This window comes from Pongo pygmaeus, chromosome 16 (genome assembly GCF_028885625.2).
Source record: "Pongo pygmaeus isolate AG05252 chromosome 16, NHGRI_mPonPyg2-v2.0_pri, whole genome shotgun sequence".
Classification (NCBI taxonomy): Eukaryota; Metazoa; Chordata; class Mammalia; order Primates; family Hominidae; genus Pongo; species Pongo pygmaeus.
In genome coordinates, this window is record NC_072389.2 from 105,842,869 (window position 1) to 105,869,144 (window position 26,276).

Below are 26,276 nucleotides of genomic sequence, written 5' to 3' on the forward strand. Positions count from 1 at the left end.
GGAGCTTTAGGATAAGTGACTCTGAAACCTCTCACTGCACTTTTCATGGAGAGCTGCGTCACGCAGAGAACAGTCTACATTCCTGCATGCTCACCCACAAAGCTGCCCTGGCAGACAGGAAAGACACAGATAAACTTTTACCTAGAAAGACATCAGAGCAATTGGGGTGACTCTACTTCTTTGGAAATGAACATCTTCCTTCACTCCCCATCATCAATCACTGCTGTGTCAGTTGGTCCAGAGAGTCAGGGGTAAGGCAAGCTCAAGGGCAAAATGCAGCTCACTGCCAGAGGACTTTCGGGGGCATCAGTTTGGGGTTCAAGGATGCAAGAGTCCTCTGCTGCCATGGGAGCCAGGATGATGACTGTACGAAAGGATGGCAGGAGCCAGACTCAAGGCTTCAAGCCGGGAGTGCAGTGGAGGTAGAGGGAGGGGTCTATCATGTTTTGTGGGAAACTATCACACAGCTTGGAGACCTCGGATCTGAAATCCTAGTCAGCAAGAATCTACAGAATAGATGGGTTTAGAACGGCATGTGACAAGCCTTACAAAGCCAGCAGGTGCATGATCAGCTTTATTTCTCTAGACATAATGGTGCCAAACAAGCCCTCTTGTAGGAGCTTAACATGGCTTGTTTGTGGATAATGAGTCTTCAAGCTAAGCCTGGAAGCAGTGAGTGCCCCTGGGTCTAAGTAACTAGCAGGTTTACTTCCAGCCTGAGAAGTCCAAGAGAATGGGCCAGCAGGCACTAAGGGGAGGGTGTGCATGGCCCACCTGACTTGACTTGGGGCAGACAAGGTCAAAGTGTACCAGACAATGGGAGCCATTTCCCTCCAGCCATCTCTCAGCCTCCAAGGCTGAGTTGTGGGGTTGGGCTGCAGTGCTAAGAGCAAATCTAACTTCATCAACATCCACAGCTCCACCAGAGAGACCTGCCATAACACATTTGGAAAAATGCCTCCAGTTAGGAAAAAAAAAACCACCAAAAACCAAACTAGTCTTAGAAAGAGATCTTTATCATCTCAGTATGAGAATAAGACTGATGAATTGAGAATTCATATGAAAGCGATTTTGTAGCCACGTATAGTGTGTGTGTGTGTAATTGGTTTCAAATGCAGGTCCCCATGATTCTCTGGGTGCTACTGATTCTGCAAACAATGTGTACACCCCAGTTTGGGGACCATGGCTTTCTGTATAGAGGCAAAGGGGCACTTTAAAATCTTGAAGTGACAATCACATTTTGAAAGAAAAGCCATCAATATTAAGCGAGGGCTGAAACTTCAGTTACGGTAGTAGTTGCTTTCTCCGAGTTTTGTTCATCCTGGTCTGAACGAATCCAGGCTGGGTACTTCGCTTTAACGGGCTAACAACTTGCTCAGTTTACAAAGGCTTTTGGTGAAAAGGGAAATACACTCACACTGGTGTTTGCTAGAGAAAGCAAATTCTCATGCTAACAGGTGAAGTTTCAGTACAGGTTTTATGTTTTGCCTCCTCTCTTAGTCCCTCTGAATAACTGCTTTTAACTCAGAACAGGAGGATCTGTTCTGACTGTGACTAGGAAACAATCTTATCCCAGATAAATGACTTAGGTACACATTCTTGGGTCCCAGAAACCTACTTGCAGGAACGTATTTGCAGTGGACTCAGCGGGCTGAGTGGTGCACTGGCAGATTTCTATATGGTTTAGATTGCACAAGAAAACTGCCTTGCCTTTGTCTCCCCAGAAATTGTAACGGGGTTAACACCGCTATGGGGCAATGCCCACCCTGGGTGCCAGTGCTCCCTGGCAGAGCCAGCCTCCTCAGGAGATTCCCTGGGCAATGGCTAGAAAATCTTTTGGGTGTCAACTAACCTGGAACACAGGCTGCCAGAGATCACAAATTAACGGGGAAGAAGAACTTCCATGGAGAGACTCTGGCAGGCACTGTGGACAAAGCGTGCTTTGATTACAGGGGCACAAGCTGCCACAAATCCTGTTTTTTGGAAGGACACACGGAATCAATAATGATGAGCCATCAGAAGTTAGCCATGAGAACTCCTGGATCTTGAGAAGGAAGCAGGGCGCTCCATTCCCTGGAGATCTCTGACATGTTTAAAAGGAGGCATCACTGATGTTTCAGTGGCTTGCAAGGAGGCCTCCCTGAGATAACAGGTAAGACGAATGCACCCAGGCCTGGCCCAATGGCTCACAGGTTTCTGGAGATCACCTGGGGAGTAGAACACCCGCATCATCTGATCACCCTTCCTGATTCCCAAATGCTTGTTGCAAGCTGGGTCTGTGAAATCTGAGGGATTCTAGTTGGGACCTGGAGTCATAGTTCATTTCCAAAAGGTAATGATATACTCTCTATGAGGGCAGATCTATGCATCTCACCAACTGATGCAAAAGCAGACTTGGAGTGGGGCTGTCTGCTTAATGAGGCCAAGTCTCCCTGGCTGCCATCCACGTGGCTAAGCATTTCCTTCTTTGAGGCAGCTCCTTTTGAAAAAGACAGGAGCTCAGCCAGGGAAGAGCCAGGGGAAGCAATGAGAGAATTCTGAAGCAGGTCATGCAAGGGACTGGAAAAGAAAGGACCCAGAGAGGGGAGAGGACTGAGCAGCAGGGGACCTCGTAAACCCCTGGAAGCTGAATGCATTTTCTGCCCCCAAGGTCCCAGGAAGAAGTAAACTGGAAAGTAACCTAGTAGACCTCTCGGAGCCACGCCCCCTAAGACAAGTGTGGAAGCCCAGCAAGTTACCATCAAGTGCAACGGTAGTTTGGTTGGTCCCTTGGCAGAAATCTTCTCCCACAGCCCCCTTCTCACATAGCGAACAGTTGTGCCTGCAATCTGGAACTCTCCGGGGAGCTCTATCTTCCAGTCACTGTTGATGGATCCCTTACCGGAGTCTTTGAGAGCTAGAAAGCAAATTGAAGACCGAAGAATCAAGGGGCTGGGGGTGGGGGGATCCAGCCTGTCTTTAAAAGGAATCTGTGGCCCCTGAGTGGGGTAGAGGTCTCCCTTCCACAGGGGGAAGGAATGAGGCCTGAAGTGAGAGAAGGGGAGTGCTCTGTGTATTGAGAACAAAAGCCTGGATCGCAGGGAGCACGGAGATGCAGACCCTTAGGATCCCCAAGGAGAGCTGTGGGATTGATGGGCACCTTCCAGCCTGGGCTCCTGTCTCGAAACCAACTCAGATGGCTAGGGTTAGGGGTAGAGGGGCAGGGAACGGAGACGACCACGGTCTGATCTCATTTCACTAAACGTACCCAGCAGATGGTTTTCTGCCTGATTAATTCATTCCATTTTGATGTGTCCTAGGCTACAAACCAGGTTTTGTTGCTTTAGCAAACTCATCAGTTCCCTTTCCTATTACCTACCTGGGGCTCTAGAAGGAGAGCAGCCCATCTCCAGCACCTCTTAAGGATTTGATATCCCCCCATTACTAAAGTGGACGTCCCTTCAGTCAACAACCATTACTCTATTAAGTATGAATGTTTGGAAACCCTAGCCACCCACAGATGTGATGGTCACACTTGGCAGCTGTGGACGAGCGGTGGTTGGGGGCTGAGCATAGCAGGGGAGAGGCACTCTCATACCCTAGCTCTGTGGGCTTTAGGTTCTCACGTTTGCTCACCCACATCTCTACCAGGGACAGCCTGTGTCAGGAGAGGCTGAGAATCAACATGCTGCTGACTGGCCGTAAGCAGAAACTTAGTTTTCCACACAAGCCACGTATTTACTATTTTCTGAGGCGCTCACCAGGACTTTTCTTGTGTCTTCCCACTTAGGGGTGAAGACCATGTGGTTCTCATGAGGACAGCACCCTGCAGTGACATCCTATTTTGTTGTTGCTGTTGTTATTTAGGAAAAAAAAAAATCCCAACAAACTAAAACCTATTCTGGCATTTTAGGAGAAGGCGGCAGATGACAAGAGGTGATAGTAAGTCTGTCATTTCTCAAAATGGGAACTCCAGGGCACCCTCAGTCCTATGCCCACACTCCCTGCACACGCAACTGGAGCCCCACTGACACCCCAAACTGATCTACATATATCTCCTTGGGACCCTACTCAGTCCATAATCAATGAAATCAGATTGTGCTGCATTCACTGTTCTCTGCTTACTGAGGCCAGAAATAAAATGCCCACATTTAATACTGATTTTGGAAAATGAGAGTTGAAACCCAAAAGGGGTTTTGGTTACTGCTGAATTCATCAGCCCCAGGCTGGGGCAGGCCACAAGCAACAGAGGGTGGCTGGGTAGTCACTGGCCTCAGTTCCCATCTCCAGGACATTATGGTCCCACTGCTCGCTCCCGGCAAACACACAGATGCAGGCTCAGGGCTTCTCGTGTTAGAGGGACTGCCAAGAGAAACAGGTTCCTCGCTTCTAGGAACTTTCCAGCAGAGTGGCTTCCAGTGGGGTCTCGTATCCAGGGTGGCTATGAGAGGCTGAGGATTATAGGACTCCAGGGACAGCTTAGGAAAGAGAAAGCCCTACCACTTGGAGCCGAATCTGTTTCCCTTCAAGAAATCCAACCCACAACTGAACGGTCCTGGCTATGAGAAGGAGGTGAGAATGTTGGGACGCCCAGTTTCCTCTCCTTTTTCTCTTCTTCTGCCACCATCTGCAAACTGCCATTTAAGGGGCATATTCTCTAGGTTGGCTCTTTCATATGCTCTGACCCATTTAATCTTCTCAACAACCCTCTGAATTATTGTCATCACTTCATGGGTGAGGCAATGGGGGCAGAGAGAAGTACCTTGCCCAAACTCACAAAGCTATTCAGTTGTAGAGTGGAGACCTGAATCCAACAGACCAACCCTATTGCACTTATCACTCTGACAACTTTCAATTCCCATTTCTTCAGGTTATAGCATCAGTCTATAGATTTTTATGACTAATGCTGAAATGTGAAAAGGTAAGGCCTGTTTTCAAAAAGGACAAATTCCAGGCTCTGTTACAGGGTTTCATATTCTATACACCCTTACAACAGTGACTGATTTCAAGGATTTCCAATGCTTCTAGTGAGCTAATAATGCAAATATATACTTGGTTATATTAACTATTAGTGAATGTAGGCAAAGGGTGCATGGACGTTCGTCATTCTTTCAAGCTCTCTGCAGGTTTAGAAAATTCTCTTGCATATGCATGTGTCCATTTGGTTTTAGGATCCAGTGTGGGCTGGTGGGAAGGAGCAGATAGAAAAAACCAAGGGGCGAGAGTCCTTTAAGACAGCAGTCCCCAGGACTGGTTTTTGGGACTAGGGACTGGTTTCGTGGAAGGCAATTTTTCCACAGACCAGGGGGTTGGGGGAAGTGGGGTGGCGGGGGATGGTTTTGGGATGAAACTTTCTACCTCAGATCATCAGCCATTAGATTCTCATAAGGCACGCACAACCTTGATCCCTTGCACGTGCCATTCACAATAGGGTTTGCACTCCTATGAGAATCTAATGCCCCGCTTCTGATCTGACGGGAGGCGCAGCTCAGGCAGTCATGCTCACTCACAGGGCACTCACCTCCTGCTGTGCAGCCTGGCTCCTAACAGACCATGGACTACTGCTGGTCCACAACCTGGGGTCTGGGGACTTCTGCTTGAAGAAACACCTCAGAAAGCATAAGGTGGGGGAACAGCAGATATACCCTGCCAGTCCCTCAGCCTATTTTGAGGGCCTCCTCACTGGAGGCTAAAGACAGACACAGCTCTTGCTCCCAGGGAGCTCACAGTTTGAAAGGGAGACAGAGAAAAGATGAACATAAGACAATTTCACAAGCTTTACGGCAGGGTGCCTCCGGGGCCCCGGAATGTTGTGGGATGGGGCAGATGGGGAAGGCTTCCTGGGATAAGCCCGCTTTCAGCTGAGCGTGTAAGACAGGGAGAGGAGACAACGCCGCCCGCAGTGTGTGGCTCAGCGGTGTGCGGCTGCCTGCAGTGTGTGAGGCAGGACGCTCGTTCCTGACCCTCAGAGGCCAGGACTGCTAAGATCAGTTCTGGGCGGGGTGATGGAGGCAGGAAGGCACAGCACCCCGTACGGAGAAGCAAGTGGAAGGTGAAGTTTTTTCCACTTTTCAGAGGTTTGGCTGGGAAAAGGAGGCAAGAGATGGAGAGTGGCCTCAGAGGGTGGGAAGGAGGAAGGGGGCTCACTGTGAGGATAGAGGACACCCAAGCATGCGGAGGTGCCCTATACAAAGGAGTCAGAGATGAGCAAATGATTTCTTTGAAGCTGTGTGCTGACCACATTCACACCAGGGCCTGCTCCGTAGAACCCATTTCTCTCACAAAGACCACAGGGAAGCCAGGCAGCTGCTCTCCTCCTTGCTGGGCCACCGGCACGGACCGGCTGAGTCCCATATCCACGCCCTGCCAGTGACAGACTCCAACACTGGCTGCCCTGAGCTGGGGCCCCAGGCTTGTCCCTGGTTCGTTGCTTCTGTGAACACCCACTGTGCCCATCACACGGCATCTGTTTCTCCCTTTAAACAATGGTACCCAGGGTCTCTCCTGGGAACATGCTTTTCCTCCCGTCACGTGGGATTGGACCCCACAGTTCCAGGCACAGGCCCATCACCCAACCCCAAACAGGGGGACTTTTGTTCACCTTAGGAAAAGGCAGCTTTCTTCCCACAGGGATTCCCAGAGACTGGATGTGAGCCTGGATCTACCAGCCCGCAGGAAGATGTCCACAGAGAGGACAGGCAGGAATGCCAGTGTGGAGAGAAACCGTTTCTCCTGTGACATCATTTTAAGCCCCTGGATCCAGCAGTGCCTGAAGCTGCTGCTCAGCAACTGAGAGCTGGGTTTGGCATTCACACATGCTTTTTGGAGGTTGGGTTAAAAAAATGCTAATCACGATGAGGGCAGAACAGGCGAGGAAAGAAAATTACTATTATGGCTTCCTATAAATAAGCCCCAGACGGTTACCCCCAAGCTGAGTACCCCTGAGAAGCAGAAGGCCTGGCATACTCCATCCCTGCCTCAAACTCCCTCCAGGGCCTCTGCCCATATCCCAGCACTAACACCTCTATCCCAGCTCTAGTCCTCCTATCCCTGCTCTAACCCTCCTATCCCGCCTCTAACACACCCCCTATCCCGCCTCTAACACCCCCTATCCCTGCTCTAACACCCCTATCCCTGCTCTAACACCCCCTATCCCAGCTCTAACACCCCTATCCCGCCTCTAACACCCCCTATCCCGCCTCTAACACCCCCTATCCCTGCTCTAACACCCCTATCCCTGATCTAACACCCCCTATCCCAGCTCTAACACCCCTATCCCTGCTCTAATACCCCTTATCCCGCCTCTAACACCCCCTATCCCTGCTCTAACACCCCTATCCCTGCTCTAACATCCCATCCCTGCTCTAACACCCCTATCCCTGCTCTAACACACCCCCTATCCCTGCTCTAACACCCCATCCCTGCTCTAACCCTCCTATCCCTGCTCTAACACCCCCTATCCCAGCTCTAACACCCCTATCCCTGCTCTAACACCCCCTATCCCGCCTCTAACACCCCCTATCCCTGCTCTAACACCCCTATACCTGCTCTAACACCCCATCCCTGCTCTAACACCCCATCCCTGCTCTAACACACCCCCATCCCTGCTCTAACACACCCCCATCCCTGCTCTAACACCCCATCCCTGCTCTAACACCCCTATCCCTGCTCTAACACCCCCTATCCCTGCTCTAATACCCCCTATCCCTGCTCTAACACCCCTATCCCTGTTCTAACACCCCCTATCCCTGCTCTAACACCCCCATCCCTGCTCTAACACCCCATCCCTGCTCTAACACCCCTATCCCTGCTCTAACACCCCCTCTCCCTGCTCTAACACCCCATCCCTGCTCTAACACCCCCTATCCCGCCTCTAACACCCCTATCCCAGCTCTAACACCCCTATCCCTGCTCTAACACCCCTATCCCTGCTCTAACACCCCCTATCCCTGCTCTAACACCCCCTATCCCTGCTCTAACACCCCCTATCCCTGCTCTAACACCCCCTATCCCTGCTCTAACACCCCTATCCCTGCTCTAACACCCCCTATCCCGCCTCTAACACCCCCATCCCGCCTCTAACACCCCCTATCCCTGCTCTAACAACCCATCCCTGCTCTAACACCCCCTATCCCGCCTCTAACACCCCTATCCCAGCTCTAACACCCCTATCCCTGCTCTAACACCTCATCCCTGCTCTAACACCCCCTATCCCTGCTCTAACACCCCCATCCCTGCTCTAACACCCCCTATCCCTGCTCTAACACCCCTATCCCTGCTCTAACACACCCCCTATCCCGCCTCTAACACCCCCTATCCCGCCTCTAACATCCCCTATCCCTGCTCTAACACCCCTATCCCTGCTCTAACACCCCTATCCCGGCTGTAACACCCCATCCCGGCTCTAACACCCCTATCCCTGCTCTAACACCCCCTATCCCTGCTCTAACACCCCTATCCCTGCTCTAACACCCCCTATCCCGGCTGTAACACCCCATCCCGGCTCTAACACCCCTATCCCTGCTCTAACACTCCCGAGGAGGTGACTCTTTCTCCACTGACCTTGTTTATGTATTTCTCGGGCCCTTTTCTTAAGATGTTTTAAAGTGACTCTGAATGACAACCTGCAAACTACCCCAGTTCCATATGCCAAAGGTAAAACATGTGGGAAGTCAAGAGTGAAAAGGCCCAAAAAAGGGCAGGAGGGCACAGCTGGAGACGGTTATAAGACCATCCTCAGAAACGCCGCACAGAGGTGGCGGCTGGCCCGGGGAAGCCCTGATTCTGCCATCAGAGGCCCGACACTGGGCGGCAGCAGCAGAGCAACTACAGCACGAGGCAGAGGCACAGCCACTTGGGCCTTGGAGCCTGCCATCCTCTGATCACCGGAGCGGGGTCTTGCTTGTCTGCAGCAGAATGGGTGCGAGAGGTGTCAGGAAGAGGGCTACTGGAGGCCACGGAGGAGTCACTGGGTATGGTCAAGGAACTGTGGGATAGGAAAGTGAAAGAGGCTGTGGCTGATGGACCAACCCAGGCAAGGTCAACTGCTGATGGGAAGGAACATACTGGACAACAGAGTGCTAGTGACAGCTGGCTCTCTGGGGAAAATAGCCTAGAGTTATGGCGTATTTGCTTCCCAAAGTTTAAATACCCTCACCATGACAGATTTTGTTATCCACCTGGCATCAGTGAACAAGGTGTGGGGAAGAGATGCCTCTAATTGGCTCTCACAAGCCACACACAGCTGTGGGGGCATTTCAATGAATTCTGAAGATGCTTGTCTTTGCTTTGGAGGTCCTGGTCTGGAGCTGATGAGTTGAAGAACTCCTGCACAATCACAACTTGGTTGAGGCCAGGCGTGGGTTTGGGGTCAGCTCTCACAGCCCCAGAAAGAATACACTTGGCATGCCCACGCACTGCCTGTGGCCATCGCTGCAGTGGCTGCAAGTTCTGGCACACTGCAAATGCAGCTTTCCAGCTCAGAGCCTGCACGCCTTTCCTCGGGATAGTGTGCTCCCAGCCACACATTTGTGTATCTCCCGGGGACAGGAAAACACAGGCAGAGTTATTAGCAGGAGGTCAGCAGAGCCAGGAGGCATAGGGGTTACCTCCAACCTTTTCACTTTGGTGTCACTTAGCAAGGTTCCAAATTTGCAGTTTGCCGTGGTCCATCTGAAAAATCATAACTTCCTGCTAAAATCAGAAGTTCGCGCCTGACATCCCTTCAAAAGAGATGTCAGCCTCAGAGATTCCTTTGGGATGTCAAGATCGTTTTTAACAGTGAATAAATAGGTTCACTGTGGAGTCCCATGAGCAATGACTTCATGGGGCCATGTCAAATCCAGGGAGACAATGCAGGTCACCTCCTGCCCCCTTCTGTGGCAGCTTGGGTTGCTCTCCTGCCTTGCGTTAGCTGCAGAGTGGGGTCTGCAAAGGCCTATGAGGCTGCAGCTCCAGGCACTTCTGTGCAGGAGTTCTTTCCACAGCCCTATGCATAATGTATTTTTCTTCCTGAAAGACAACCTTCCAAATTAAATACATTTTGGGCTCTACAAGATCCTGTCCCCTCAAACCTTGGGCATCAGTGAGTATCTCCAAGCCCTCTTTGTCTCTAAGTATTTTGAGATTAATTAGTGTGCACTTGAAATCAGGATATTTTTGGACCCAGAAAAGACTCCATGGGGCAATTAAAATGATTACGAATGCTTTGATTTTATGGGCAATTAACAGAGCGAAGAACAGGGGACTCCCCCAGTGATTTGATTTTATCTGTGAATTCTGAAGTTCTGGTTTGCTGGGGAGATTTTCCCTTGCTCATTTCGCCTGGGCCAGAGATTGGAAGTCTTAAACCACGACCCAAAACATAACCATGCTCACTTTCGTGGGTTTTGCTCAGAAGCTCTCAACAGTTAGACTTCTGTGGGGCACCACACGGGTGGGTACACATTCCTTTGCCACCAGGGCAGAACAAAACCTTTGCAATGAGCTGGAGTGTGAGGTTACATGCAGAACATCCATTTCTGTCTCCAGACCTTCTTCCTCTCTGTGGACACTTACACACCATCCTGGTCTTCCAGGCACTGTGGGAAAGACCATGAGCCATTCCAGGGAGCGAGGTAGGGGCATTCCTGAGGGAAGGGCACTGCTCCTTTTCAGAGCTGGCTGGAGGCAGATGCGAGCTCTGATCCTGTCCACATGCCCCTCTTCTGGCACGGAGCTGCACAGAAGCCCAAGTGGGGTTCTTTTAGTCTCTCTCCCTCCTAGCTTCACTGGAAGACCTGACCCACAGTCAACCTACTTCTAATCCTGGCAGCGAGTCAGCTCCTTTTATTTCCACTCGGAGTTCTGCCAGCTCTGTTCTTAGCTATGGATACAAACTGCCCAGGCATTTCCTGTTCCAGGTGGTTTTGAGCAGAAAGCCAGCCAGCGTGGGCTGAAGGTAGGTGGGGTGAAATTCTTCAGGAATTGCTCCCAGCAAATGTGAGAGTAATTCAAAGTTACACTGGGTTGACTTCCAAAGCACCCAGCCCCGAGTGGAAACAAGGCCTTTTTGAACTAACTTTAGAAACATAATGAGTGTGGACCACCTTCAGGCTTGCCCGTGTCCATCAGCCAGGCCCTGGAGTCCTGGGATTATGCCTTCTGGATAAGATAAGGCAGGAAGCTGGCTCCAACCTCCCACGGAGGCCCACTGCTTCTGGAGAGCTCAGCAGTCACCCCAAGACGTTAAACCAATCTCTGTGGGAGGCAGGTTTGTTCCGAAGTGCACACAATGTAGTGGTAACAACAGGCAGGTTTAACGTGTGTTCTCCAATGAAAAATCTCCATCCGGCAGTCTCTGGCCACGAATGGACAGAGTAATTCTGAGAGGCTCCATGAATCGCAGTGAAATCAGAGGAGGTGGAGACCCTGGATGAGACACCAAGCCCCCTGAAGTTTCAGCTTGCCCCTCTGGGAAGGAAGCAGAGCAATACCTCGCAGCCCATTTAGGGGGATTAGGGATCAGGTCTCCAAGGCATAGCCGAGCTCCGTGATTGGGAGCCACTATCGCGGATGCTACTGTTCTTTTTTTGTATACATGGCCCTCAGGCTTCAGGAGCTGAGGGATGATCACAGGAGCTTGTTCTCCTGGGTGGCATCTGCTAGTTAGCACCTGTTGGCCCTAAAGTGAATTTGAGTGAAAGGTCCGTTTGTACCATAGGAATGGGAAGTTGAGGAGTGATCCAAAGGATTCTAACATCCTCTGTCATTCTAAAATTGCCATGCAAAAGTGGAGATAAGGAAGACACTCCTATCGCCAGACACTTAGGGCTGAGCCAGGTGGAGAAGCCATGCTGGGAAATCTCAGAAGCCAGGGTCAGAAGCCAAGGGACTTACTCGCAGGGGCACCTTCTGGGCTTGATGGAAGAACCACTAATTCAACCTCCAGACTGAGTACTTCTTGGAATACCCAGACTGTGAATTTTGAATTAGGATGAAAGGTGACATCAGCCTCCCACAGAGGGCCTCCAGTACATTCAAATGCATGGGTTGGGAAGGGGAAGGGTAACTTTTTGGCATGATACCAGGTGGTGGGGCTTCCAATGCAAATGCTGGTGAGGTTGACCCAATGTCCTTTGAGGGGCAGAAGGAGAGGGAGTGGGCTCTTTGCGAATTTAGTAAAAAGAGGCTGTCACTTTGAAGCTGCCAAAAGCAGCAAGAGGCCTTGTTTTAGAATGCATTTTTAAGTGTTCTATTTGCAGAGTGACAGCTGGGACAGCTGAGGAGGAGAGTGCCAGGCGAGGCAGGGACACTGTCCATGCAGGGGAGGTGAAAAACCACGGGGCTGATGAAAATGCACATGGATGTCAACTCCAGGGATGTCAAGGTCTTACCCTGGCAGCAGAAGCACGAGCGGCCATCACAGCCTCAAGGAGGCAGGGTGGATGGCAGGTGACCAAGCTGGGAGGAGGTGGCAGGGCAGCTTGGGACATGGGGGGATCCACAGAGTGTGGTGCCAGTGATACCCCACGTGGGTGCTTGGAAATGGGCACTCCTGCCTTCCCCAAGGCAGGTGTGCGAGGGACGTTTAGCATCAAAACATTCCCTAACTCTTTAACAGGATTGTGATCTTCACTGTAAACTTGCCTATTAGAGATTTGTTTTGTGTCTGTCTCATTAGACGTTGAGTCTCTCAAGCAGAGACCATTTCAAAGAAAGACTCGGACTTTTGCATAGTCTATAAAGGCAGGAATGTGGACAAAGATGTCATTTTAAAAAATCAGTGATAAAAATGGAAATAAAAGGGTTTCATGGGTAACTTCGATTTAGCTAAAATCATTTTTGAAACCAGACAAATCATGTCTTACTTTTTCTTTCTTCAGTCTCAATCAGCACTTTGCAACACAGGCTGAGAGATGATGACATGAAAACAGCTCAGAAGAGGGGTACCTGAGGAAGATCAGCCACCTTGAGTTTAAGTTTAACCCAAGACAGGAACATGGGATTAGAGCTGGCAGAAGGACAGGGGCCACAGCATGTTCCAGCAGAGGCAGCCTCTGGGCACCCTGCTGTCTCCACTTCTGTGTCCAACTCAGAACTCCAACCACCTTGGGGCTCAAGTCCTGGGCTGACCTTTGCTGGGGTCGTCTGGGAATTGGGCCAAGGATACTCTCGGAAGGTCTTCTCTGGCTAGGAAGGGATTCATGAGAATGGCTTTGCTCGTGCATAGTTAGGAAAACTAGTCCAGAATAGATCCCAAGTCTATGGAAAGATGTGGGTGTTTGTGCTTGAAGTCAATGGAGCTGGCCACTAGGAATTTGGGATACACAGACCTTAGTGAAATTGGTATCCTTCTGGGTTTCCATTAGACTTAAGACTGTTCTTTTTCCAGCTAAGAAGTCATCCCCAGAGCCACTGGTAGCCCACTGGGGCTTCCTGCAAGGTGGCCAATGGCCTGCACTGCTCAGACTCAAGCTGCTCTCAGCTCTCCTGGTGTTACTTTGGGGGACTGGTAACCTGCCCCAATTCCTCACAACTTCCTTCACTCTTCTATGATTTTCCTTCCTGTCCCAAGCTTGTCTTCCACCATTTTCCTTCCTGTTCCCGCCCCTAATCCACCCTGGGGGTGGCTGCATGTTAGTCAAATATGACGGCACTGTGTGGTCCCCTCTGGGTGCTCATGTCATTACAACACAGGCGTGAAACCAGCTATAACCCGGGAGGAATGACACTGAACCAATTTACCAGACTGATCATCAAAATCGATTCTCAACACATAAATGGTGAGTCAAGTCATTTTTGTTTTACCCAGAAAGCTGTGGGCAGGTTTATCCTCTACCACACGGATCCTCCGAGCTCCAGCAGGAATGACGGCAGCTTCGATATAACCTGTAGCAACAAATGACATAGAGGTAAACCACACCTCCACCCGGCACCAGAGGCCATGCAGCATCCCCCGGCCAAAATCTAGCTACCAAGCCCCCCACGGTGGCTTCAGAAATGGAGGGCTGGAGCAGAAGGAGGAGGCTCTCCTAAGGCCAGAACCTCCCGGTGGCGCCATTTCCACAGAGCAGGATTTGCACGTGTTTCAGGTTGAGTGGTGTCCCCCTACTCCAAATTCATATGCTGAAGTTCTAACTGCATCCCCCCCAACCAGAACATCAGCATGTGACTACTGCAGACATATTAAGATGAGGTCATCTTGGAGTAGGTGGGCCTAATCCAAAATGACTGATGTCCTTATAAAAAGGGGAAGTTTGGACACAGACATGCACACAGGGAGAATGTCACGAGAACATGAAGGCAGAGATGAAGTGATGCTTCTACAAAGCAGCCAAGGAACGCCACAGACTGCCAGCAAACCACCGGAAGTTAGGCAAGAGGCATGGAACAGATCCTCCCTCGTGACCTGCAGAAGGAACCAACCCTGCTGACACCTTGATCTCAGATTTCTCAACTCCAGAACCAAAAGACAGTAAGTTTCTGTTGCTTTTGCCACCTAGTTTGTGGCACTTTGTTATGGAAACCATAGCAAATGAATACGGCCTGGTATTCTACGTGAATGGTACCCTCCCTGGAGCATCAGTGAATAGTGGCCCTGGTCTCATTCATCTGCTGGAGGGCCTTTCGCTCTTTGTTGTATTTTGAACTTTCCCTGAATATCCATGGGATGACAGCAGAAACCAAACAATTTACCCTATGACAAAACTACAGCATTGCCTTAACACACAGTGCACTGTTTCTTGCTTCCACTGTCTTTGGCCATTTCTGCAGCTATCACACTTGTATAGTTTTGTCCATTTCCTTGCATGTTTTTAAGCAGAGTAGGGGGCCAGGATGGCAGGTGGGCAGTGAAGACTCAGGGAAGACATGACTGAAGCTGCCAGGGCAGAAGCTGGCAACTGGCTAATGCCTGGTTAATAGGGTGATTGCCAATAAGTGAGCCTAACATGATGATGAGACTCTGAAATGTAGGCTGGTAATAATTTTGGTTTGATTTTTATTTGGGATTTAGACAAGAGTATTAGGCGTTTGTTTCTGCAATTTAGGTGAGGATCTCAACTTAGATTACAAATCCTAGCCCTGTTGTTCCCAATGTGATCACCAGAATCATGAGTGGAGCTGTAAAAAGTTAGAGATTTCTAGGTTCAAGTATGTGGAAATCATGGAAATACCTACTTTGAGGGGTTTATTTATTCATTCATTTTCTCACAATAAAATGGCTTTCTTTTTATTATAAAAATAGTATACAAAAGTTCAAACAACATACAGCAGAAAACCAGAATTGACCTATACCATATCACAATGAGAAAATTACCCCAAGAAAGTAATATTTTGGTGACCAGCCTTTTCAACATCTCTTAATGCATACAAACATACATATATCATTTTATGTGAATAGACTAATATATGTACTTTTAAAAGATCAGGGACAACTTCAAAATAATTAGTTTTGCTACGTAATGTATGTCTAAGGTACAAAATTCAAAAATTATAAAAGGATCAAGTAAAAAGTATATAGATCTATAGGCTATATGAGGCGTTCTGTAGCCAACTACATTTTTAAAACTATTTATAATAATTTGTATATTTTGGCTGAGTTTCTATGTAGCTAACTCAACATCTGCTAATATGACAGTTCTGTTTCTTCCTTTCTAGTCTTTATGCCTTTAATTTCTTCTTTCACTATTCTGGTTACAACTTACAAAACCACATTGTAGCAAAGTGAGATTGTGGCATCCTTGTGTAATTCACAATGTCATAGGAATGCTTCCAAAGTTTTCCCACCGAAAAAGATTGTTACTGTGAGAATAGGATAGATATCATTAATCTATCAGGTTAGGGACATTCTCTTGTTTAAAGTTTTGGGATCCATGTGCTGAACGTGTAGGTCTGTTACATAGGTATACATGTGCCATGGTGGTTTGCTGCACTCATCAACCCGTCGTCGTCTAGGTTTTAAGCCCTGCATGCTTTAGGTATTTGTCCTAATGCTCTCCCTCCCCTTTTCCCCCACCCCTCGACAGGCCCCAGTATGTGATGTTCTCCTCTCTGCGTCCATGAATTCTCATTGATCAACTCCCGTTTATGAGTGAGAACATGCGGTGCTTGGTTTTCTGTTTTTGTGTTAGTTTGCTGAGAATGATGTTTTCCAGCTTCATCCACGTCCCTGAAAAGGATATGAACTCAATCTTTTTTATGGCTGCACAGTACTCCATGGTGTATATTTGCCACATTTTCTTTATCCAATCTATGATTGATGGGCATCTAGGTTGGTTCCAAGTCTTCGCTATTGTAAACAGTGCTGCAGTACACATACGTGGGGACATTCTCTTTTTGAATACTTAGTGTGCTAACAGCTTTTATCATGAAGAGGTATTAAAGTTAATAAAATGTTTTTGTGCATCTAATGAAATCATCATACTGTTTTTCTCCCAAACCATACCAAGACCTCAGAGCTGAACTGTGATCATGCTTGTCATGGCTTAGATGGTATATGGATCCACGTCTTAGCTTTTTTTTAAAAAAAAAATTATTTCATACATGTGGTGTTTGCTTAGTTTTACATAAACATTTATCATTTTTTTCTCACCATTTTTTCCCCATATCAGACCATTCTTCTGATATCGTTTTTTCTTCCTTAAATACATGTGAAGGTCCTTTAGCATAGGTCTCTTGGTTGTTGTAAACTCTCTGGCTTTGTTTGTCTATAAATGTCTTCACTGACATTCTCTTGGTTTTGAGAAATGGTGTTCTTGGGCATTTGGTTCTAAATTGATTGTTATTTTCCTTCAACACTTGAAATATACTTTTCCACTGTCTTCCCTTATGATATTGAGAAGGCAGCCATCATTCTAAGTGTCGTTCCTTTCTAAGTGGCCTGTGTCTCAGCAGTATTCCTTGGTGTTCTGCAGTTTCACCATGACATTTCTAAGCACAGATAACGGGGAAATACCAGTTGTCAAATTTCTCCAGTCACATTTTACCTTTAATGTCTAAGACCTATTAGACTACTCATAGTTTTGTGTCAACCTTTCTTGGGACACAAAGCTATATTATCAGTACACATTTTTTTTTATGATCTATTTGGTTTTCTTTTGAACATCAGAGTACATATGTTTATCTCTTTTGTCTTCTGCGGTGCTTATTTTATCTTTTAGTTTTTATTTACCCTGCTTGGATGACTTTGCGCTTCCCAAGTCAGATCAGATCAATCCCTTGGATTGTTTCCTACCCTTTATCTTTTAACCCTTTATTAATTTGTACAAAAAATGCAACTGGAAAAAAAAGAGCAAAGATGGCTGAATAGGAACAGCTCCAGTCTACAGCTCCCAGCGTGAGCCACACAGAAGATGGGTGATTTCTGCATTTCCAACTGAGGTACCGGGTTCATCTCACTAGGGAGTGTCAGAAAGTGGGTGCAGGACAGTGGGTGCAGGTCAGTGGGTGCAGCACACTGAGCATGAGCTGAAGCAGGGCGAGGCATTCCATCACCCGGGAAGCGCAAGGGGTCAGGGAATTCCCTTTCCTAGTCAAAGCAAGGGGTGACAGATGGCACCTGGAAAATCGGGTCACTCCCACCCTAATACTGCGCTTTTCCAACGGTCTTAGCAAACAGCACACCAGGAGATTATATCCCGCACCTGGCTTGGAGGGTCCCATGCCCACAGAGCCTTGCTCATTGCTAGCACAGCATTCTGAGATCGAACCGCAAGGTGGCAGCGAGGCTGGGGGAGGGGCGCCCACCATTGTCGAGGCTTGAGTGGGTAAACAAAGCCGCAGGGAAGCTCCAACTGGGTGGAGCCCACCGCAGCTCAAGGAGGCCTGCCTGCCTCTGTAGACTTCACCTCTGGGGGCAGGGAACAGTCAAACAAAAGGCAGCAGAATCCTCTGCAGACTTAAATGTCCCTGTCTGACAGCCTTGAAGAGAGTAGTGGTTCTCCCAGCACACAGCTGGAGATCTGAGACGGGCAGACTGCCTCCTCAAGTGGGTCCCTGACCCCCGAGTAGCCTAACTGGGAGGCACCCCACAGTAGGGGCAGACTGACACCTCACATGGCCAGGTACCCTTCTGAGACAAAACTTCCAGAGGAACGATCAGGCAGCAACATCTGTTGTTCACCAATATCCGCTGTTCTGCAGCCTCCGCTGCTGATGCCCAGGCAAACAGGGTCTGGAGTGGACCTCCAGCAAACTCCAACAGACCTGCAGGTGAGGATCCTGACTGTTGGAAGGAAAACTAACAAACAGAAAGGACATCCACACCAAAACCCCATCTGTACATCACCATCATCAAAGACCAAAGGTAGATAAAACCACAAACATGGGGAAAAGCAGAGCAGAAAAACTGGAAACTCTAAAAATCAGAGCGCCTCTCCTCCTCCAAAGGAACGCAGCTCCTCACCAGCAATGGAACAAAGCTGGATGGAGAATGACTTTGACGAATTGAGAGAAGAAGGCTTCAGATGATCAAACCACTCCGAGCTAAAGGAGGAAGTTTGAACCCATGGCAAGGAAGTTAAAAACCTTGAAAAAAGATTAGACGAATGGCTAACTAGAATAACCAATGCAGAGAAGTCCTTAAAGGACCTGATGGAGCTGAAAACCAAGACACGAGAACTACATGACGAATGCAGAAGCCTCAGTAGCTGATTTGATCAACTGGAAGAAAGGGTATCAGTGATGGAAGATGAAATGAATGAAATGAAGTGAGAAGAGAAGTTTAGAGAAAAAAGAATAAAAAGAAACAAACAAAGCCTCCAAGAAATATGGGACTATGTGAAAAGACCAAATCTACTTCTGACTGGTGTACCTGAAAGTCATGGGGAGAATGGAACCAAATTGGAAAACACTCTGCAGGATATTATCCAGGAGAACTTCCCCAATCTAGCAAAGCAGGCCAACATTCAAAATCAGGAAATACAGAGAACGCCACAAAGATACTCCTCGAGAAGAGCAACTCCAAGACACATAATTGTCAGATTCACCAAAGTTGAAATGAAGGAAAAAATGTTAAGGGCAGCCAGAGAGAAAGGTCGGGTTACCCACAAGGGGAAGCCCATCAGACTAACAGCTGATCTCTCGGCAGAAACTCTAAAAGCCAGAAGAGAGTGGGGGCCAATATTCAACATTCTTAAAGAAAATAATTTTCAAACCAGAATTTCATATCCAGCCAAACTAAGCTTCATAAGTGAAGGAGAAATAAAATACTGTATAGACAAGCAAATGCTGAGAGATTTTGCCACCACCAGGCCTGCCCTACAAGACCTCCTGAAGGAAGCACTAAACATGGAAAGGAACAACCGGTAACAGCCACTACAAAAACATGCCAAATTGTAAAGACCATCAAGGCTAGGAAGAAACTGCATCAACTAACAAGCAAAATAACCAGCTAACATCATAATGACAGGATCAAATTCACACATAACAATATTAAACTTAAATGTAAATGGGCTAAATGCTCCAATTAAAAGACACAGACTGGAAAATTGGATAAAGACTCAAGACCCATCAGTGTGCTGTATTCAGGAAACCCATCTCCTGTGCAGACACACACATAGGCTCAAAACAAAGGGATGGAGGAAGATCTACCAAGCAAATGGAAAACAAAAAAAAGGCAGGGGTTGCAATCCTAGTCTCTGATAAAACGGACTTTAAACCAACAAAGATCAAAAGAGACAAAGAAGGCCATTACATAATGGTAAAGGGATCAATTCAACAAGAAGAGCTAACTATCCTAAATATATATGCACCCAATACAGGAGCACCCAGATTCATAAAGAAACTCCTTAGAGACCTACAAAGAGACTTAGACTCCCACACAATAATAATGGGAGACTTTAACACCCCACTGTCAACATTAGACAGATCAACAAGACAGAAAGTTAACAAGGATATCCAGGAATTGAACTCAGCTCTGCACCAAGTGGACCTAATACACATCTACAGAACTCTCCACCCCAAATAAACAGAATATACATTCTTCTCAGCACCACACCCCACTTATTCCAAAATTGACCACTTAGTTGGAAGTAAAGCACTCCTCAGCAAATGTAAAAGAACAGAAATTATAACAAACCATCTCTCAGACCACAGTGCAATCAAACTAGAACTCAGGATTAAGAAACTCACTCAAAACCGCTCAACTACATGGAAACTGAACAACCTGCTCCTGAATGACTACTGGGTACATAACAAAATGAAGGCAGAAATAAAGATGTTCTTTGAAACCAACGAGAACAAAGACACAACATACTAGAATCTCTGGGACACATTCAAAGCAGTGTGTAGAGGGAAATTTATAGCACCAAAAGCCCACAAGAGAAAGCAGGAAAGATCTAAAATTGACACCCTAACGTCACAATTAAAAGAACTAGAGAAGCAAGAGCAAACACATTCGTAAGCTAGCAGAAGGCAAGAAATAACTAAGATCAGAGCAGAACTGAAGGAAATAGAGACACAAAAAACCCTTCAAAAAAATCAATGAATCCAGGAGCTGGTTTTTTTAAAGGATCAACAAAATTGATAGACCGCTAGCAAGACTAATAAAGAAGAAAAGAGAGAAGAATTGAATCGACACAATACAAAATGATAAAGGGGATATCACCACTGATCCCACAGAAATACAAACTACCATCAGAGAATACTATAAACACCTCTGTGCGAATAAACTAGAAAATCTAGAAGAAATGGATGAATTCCTCAACACATACACCCTCTCAAGACTAAACCAGGAATAAGTTGAATCTCTGAATAGACCAATAACAGGCTCTGAAATTGAGGCAATAATTAATAGCTTACCAACCAAAAAAAGTCCAGGACCAGATGGATTCACAACCGAATTCTACCAGAGGTACAAGGAGGAGCTGGTACCATTCCTTCTGAAACTATTCCAAACAATAGAAAAAGAAGGAATCCTCCTTAACTCATTTTATGAGGCCAGCATCATCCTGATACCAAAGCCTGGCAGAGACACAACAAAAAAAGAGAATTTTAGACCAATATCCCTGATGAACATTGATGCAAAAATCCTCAATAAAATACTGGCAAACCAAATCCAGCAGCACATCAAGAAGCTTATCCACCATGATCAAGTGGGCTTCATCCCTGGGATGCAAGGCTGGTTCAACATACACAAATCAATGAACGTAATCCAGCATATAAACAGAACCAACGACGAAAACCACATGATTATCTCAATAGATGCAGAAAAGGCCTTTGACAAAATTCAACAACCCTTCATGCTAAAAACTCTCAATAAATTAGGTATTCATGGTATTGATAGGTATCTCAAAACAATAAGAGCTATCTATGACAAACCCATAGCCAATATCATACTGAATGGGCAAAAACTGGAAGCATTCCCTTTGAAAACGGGCACAAGACAGGGATGCCCTCTCTCACCACTCCTATTCAACATAGTGTTGGAAGTTCTGGCCAGGGAAATCAGGCAGGAGAAGGAAATAAAGGGTATTCAATTAGGAAAAGAGGAAGTCAAATTGTCCCTGTTTGCAGATGACATGATTGCATATCTAGAAAACCCCATTGTCTCAGCCCAAAATCTCTTTAAGCTGATAGGCAACTTCAGCAAAGTCTCAGGACACAAAATCAATGTGCAAAAATCACAAGCATTCTTATACACCAATAACAGACAAACAGAGAGCCAAATCATGAGTGAACTCCCATTCACAATTGCTTCAAAGAGAATCAAATACCTAGGAATCCAACTTACAAGGGATGTGAAGGACCTCTTCAAGGAGAACTACAAATCACTGCTCAACGAAATAAAAGAGGATACAAACAAATGGCAGAACATTCCATGTTCATGGGTAGGAAGAATCAATATCATGAAAATGGCCATACTCCCCAAGGTAATTTATAGATTCAATGCCATCCCCATCAAGCTACCAATGACTTTCTTTACAGAATTGGAAAAAACTACTTTAAAGTTCATATGGAACCAAAAAAGAGCCTGCTTTGTCAAGTCAATCCTAAGCCAAAAGAACAAAGCTGGAGGCATCACGTTACCTGACTTCAAACTATACTACAAGGCTACAGTAACCAAAACAGCATGGTACTGGTACCAAAACAGAGATATAGACCAATGGAACAGAACAGAGCCCTCAGAAATAATGCCACATATCTACAACCATCTGATCTTTGACAAACCTGACAAAAACAAGCAATGGGGAAAGGATTCCCTATTTAATAAATAGTGCTGGGAAAACTGGCTAGCCATATGTAGAAAGCTGAAACTGGATCCCTTCCTTACACCTTATACAAAAATTAATTCAAGATGGATTGAAGACTTACATGTGAGACCTAAAACCATAAAAACCCTAGGAGAAAACCTAGGCAATACCATTCAGGACATAAGCATGGGCAAGGACTTCATGTCTAAAACACCAAAAGCAATGGCAACAAAAGCCAAAATTGACAAATGGGATCTAATTAAACTAAAGGGCTTCTGCACAGCAAAAGAAACTACCATCAGAGTGAATAGGCAACCTACAGAATGGGAGAAAATTTTTGCAATCTACTCATCTGACAAAGGGCTAATATCCAGAATCTACAATGAACTCAAATCTACAAGAAAAAAACAAACAGCCCTTTCAAAAAGTGGGCGAAGGATATGAACAGACACTTCTCAAAAGAAGACATTTATGCAGCCAAAAGACACATGAAAAAATGTTCACTGGCCATCAGAGAAATGCAAATCAAAACCACAATGAGATACCATCTCACACCAGTTAGAATGGCAATCATTAAAAAGTCAGGAAACAACAGGTGCTGGAGAGGATATGGAGAAATAGGAACACTTCTATACTGTTGGTGGGACTGTAAACTAGTTCAACCATTGTGGAAGTTAGTGTGGCGATTCCTCAGGGATCTTGAACTAGAAATACCATTTGACCCAGCAATCCCATTACTGGGTATATAGCCAAAGGATTATAAATCATGCTGCTATAAAGACACGTGCACACGTAAGTTTATTGCGGCACTATTCACAATAGCAAAGACTTGGAAACAACCCAAATGTCCAGCAATGATAGACTGGATTAAGAAAATGTGGCACATATACACCATGGAATACTACGCAGCCATAAAAAAGGATGAGTTCATGTCCTTTGTAGGGACATGGATGAAGCTGGAAACCATCATTCTCAGCAAACTATCACAAGGACAAAAAACCAAACACCGCATGTTCTCACTCATAGGTGGGAATTGAACAATGAGAACACATGGACACAGGAAGGGGAACATCACACACCGGGGACTGTTGTGGGGTGGGGGGAGGGGGGAGGGATAGCATTAGGAGATACACCTAATGTTAAATGACGAGTTGATGGGTGCAGCACACCAACATGGCACATGTATACATATGTAACTAACCTGCACATTTCGCACATGTACCCTAAAACTTAAAGTATAAAAAAAAAACAACTGATTTCTATGTATTAATTTTGTACCCAACTTCCTGAATCCTTTTATAATTTGTCATATTTTCAAGGTTAATTCTCTTAGGTTTTCAAGATAAATAATCATATCACAATAATATCTACCACAGTAATAGTTTTACTATTTTGAAATGTTTATGGTATAAACATATATATTTCTCACCCATCCAAGTATTAACCAGACCTGACCTTGCTTAGCTTCTGAGATCAGACAAGATCAGACACATTCGGGGCGGTGTGGCCATAATTATTTTTCTTTTCTAAATGCATTGGTGAGCACCATCAGAAAAATGTAAAATATTCCTGGAGAAAATGTACACGTTTGTTTTGTTTTTTATTACAACAAGAATGCTTACAGTGTTTTGCTGTTGAATATAATGTGGGCTTACGGTTATATAGAGTGTATAATAATATCTCATATATAACATATTTTATGCATAATACAATCATATTAAAGACATATACATTATTCTCATATTAAGAGTTTTGTTAGGAATAAAGGTTGAATTTTACTGCATGCTTTTTCAGCATCTAAGTGCATAGTTTCCTCTTGCTCTCACACCTTGTTCTATTAACAGTATAATTATATGAATATATTTTCTAATATAAAACCATCTTCACATCTCAGAATAAACCTTACTTGGCCATAGCATATTATTTTAATATGCTGCTGAATTGTTTGCTAATATTATATTTAGGATTTTTGCAAAATTATTCCTAAGAATGCTCTGTAATTGTTCTTATGCTTCCTTTGTTGGATTGGGTTTTGGTATCAGTATTATTCTTGCTTTAATTAGGAGTATTTCTATGATTCTATAATAACTTATCTGTGTTGATTTTATGTAAAGTCATGATTGGGAAATTTTTTCAATCATTCATTTCAAACAGGTTTTAAACTTATTTACAGAACTGAGCAATGTAATCTCTTATGACTTATTAACTTCCTCTATACTTTATTTCCCTATTCTCTATTATTTTACAGATTTGTACTTCCCTACCCCCATTTGGTTCATTAAATGAGAAAACAGTGGATCTGTATACTGTTTAGTTGGATTTCTTCATCTGTCCCCTACCAATAAATTCGAGTTGTTATTTCTGTTTTATTTAATGTTTTTCCATAGGCCTGTATATTTATACTTCTATTATGTAACTTATTAGATGCAATTTAGTCCCTGGATATTACAAAATAAGGAAATGAGAATAATTATGGTGCATTCTACTTTCTCACATCCCATTTCAACTTTTATTATATCATTTTGACATTGTATTAGTTTGTAACATTTACTTTTTACTCTCTAAGGTAATTTCTATAGTTGTTTTAGTTTTCATCCTAAAAAGGAATTTAATGTTTGTTATGCATTCTTCTGCCATTTTCTCTAATAAATTCTTGCTTGTCTCAAATGTGTTCCTTTTGAGATGGGCTTACGGGAATTCTATTTTCTGAAATATGATACTGTATAGCAAAAAATAATTGTTCATTGTCTTTATCCTTGAATGTCAGTTTGGCTGCTATAACATGTTGAGGTCATACTTACTTTCTCTGAGGCTGTTGTATGAGTGGCTCCATAAAATGTGACCGTGGAGAAGTCTGAGGACTGCTGGCTATTGCCCTATTATTAGGTTCTCTAAAATTTAGATGGGATGCTCAAAGGAGTCTTACCTTTAATGTCTAATAACTGTTAGGCTATTCGTAGTTTTGTGTCAACTTTTCCAGGGATACGAGGCTATATTATTAGTACACGTATCTTTTTTCTGATCTATTTGCTTGGTTTTCTTTTGGGGGGATATCAAAATATATACATTTGTCTCCTTTGTCTTCTGCGGTGCTCATTTCATCTTTTATCCTGGGACTTTTTGTTTATTTCCATTTTCCACTGCTGTTTTTCTCAATCCTGTCCTCCAGGTTTCTTACTGCACTCTCATAGTACTGATTTTCTCTGTCTGCTTCCACGTAGACCTGGTTTCTGTGATGGATTCATTGACCTCTCCTACATATGTCCTCAGTTCTGCTGAGTCGCGTTTCATCTCTCTCTCTTGCTTCATTGCGTCACTGTTTCTTCCTTGAGGTCTTGTATCTTAGCTATGAATTCTTATTTTCTTTCTTTTTTTTTTGTTTTTGAGATGGAGTTTTGCTCTGTTGCCTAGGCTGGAGCGCAGTGCCGTGATCTCAGCTCAATGCAACCTCCACCTTCTGGGTTCAAGTGATTCTCCTACCTCAGCCTCCTTAGTAGCTGGGATTACAGGCACCCACCACCATGACCAGCTAATTTTTGTATTTTTAGTAGAGATGGGGTTTCACTATGTTGGCCAGGCTGGTCTCGAACTCCCGACCTCAGGTGATCCACCCACCCCGGCCTCCCACAGTGCTGGGGTTACAGGCGTGAGCCACTGTGCCTGGCCTATGAGTTCCTATTTTATCAAGGCTACTGTTGATCACTTTCTGAAATTTATGGCAGTAACACTGGGTCACAATTTTGGTAACGTTTTGCCAGGATTTTTAAAAAGTCATTTGTTTTCCTTGTCCCCTTTATCTTTTTCCTATTGCTGGATACTTGTATAGATCCTGTGCTGGTAAATTTATTTCAAATTTTGAAGTGAGACAAGTTCTAATCATACTGACTGCTTGCAGTAGGTGTGGTAGGGAGAAAAAGGACAGTGTTGTAAGCTAACAGGACTTTCCTTGGTTCACAGTGAAATTTGTTAGGACACAGGTTTATTGATATCAGTGTGTTCATTGTCATTTTCCTTTTAAAAAACAATTTATATATTTTGAATTTATACAAGTACACTTGAGTATACTTTCTCACTGTAAGAAGTTTAATACTACACAAACAAAAACATCGCATAGTATTTTCATAT

At 45.4% G+C, this 26,276-nt stretch overlaps 1 protein-coding gene across 4 annotated transcripts in view; it reads right to left on the reverse strand.

Moving 5' to 3' along the window:
* Positions 1–26,276, reverse strand: part of ADAMTS17 (ADAM metallopeptidase with thrombospondin type 1 motif 17) — a 368,411-nt gene that overhangs the window by 85,728 nt on the left and 256,407 nt on the right. For all 4 annotated transcript variants that reach the window (XM_063653072.1, XM_063653073.1, XM_063653074.1 and 1 more), the window contains 2 exons: positions 13,768–13,848; positions 2,739–2,896 (listed from right to left, as the gene is read on the reverse strand). In XM_063653072.1, the coding sequence (XP_063509142.1) occupies positions 2,739–2,896; positions 13,768–13,848 (239 nt within the window). The remainder of the gene's footprint in view (positions 1–2,738; positions 2,897–13,767; positions 13,849–26,276) is intronic.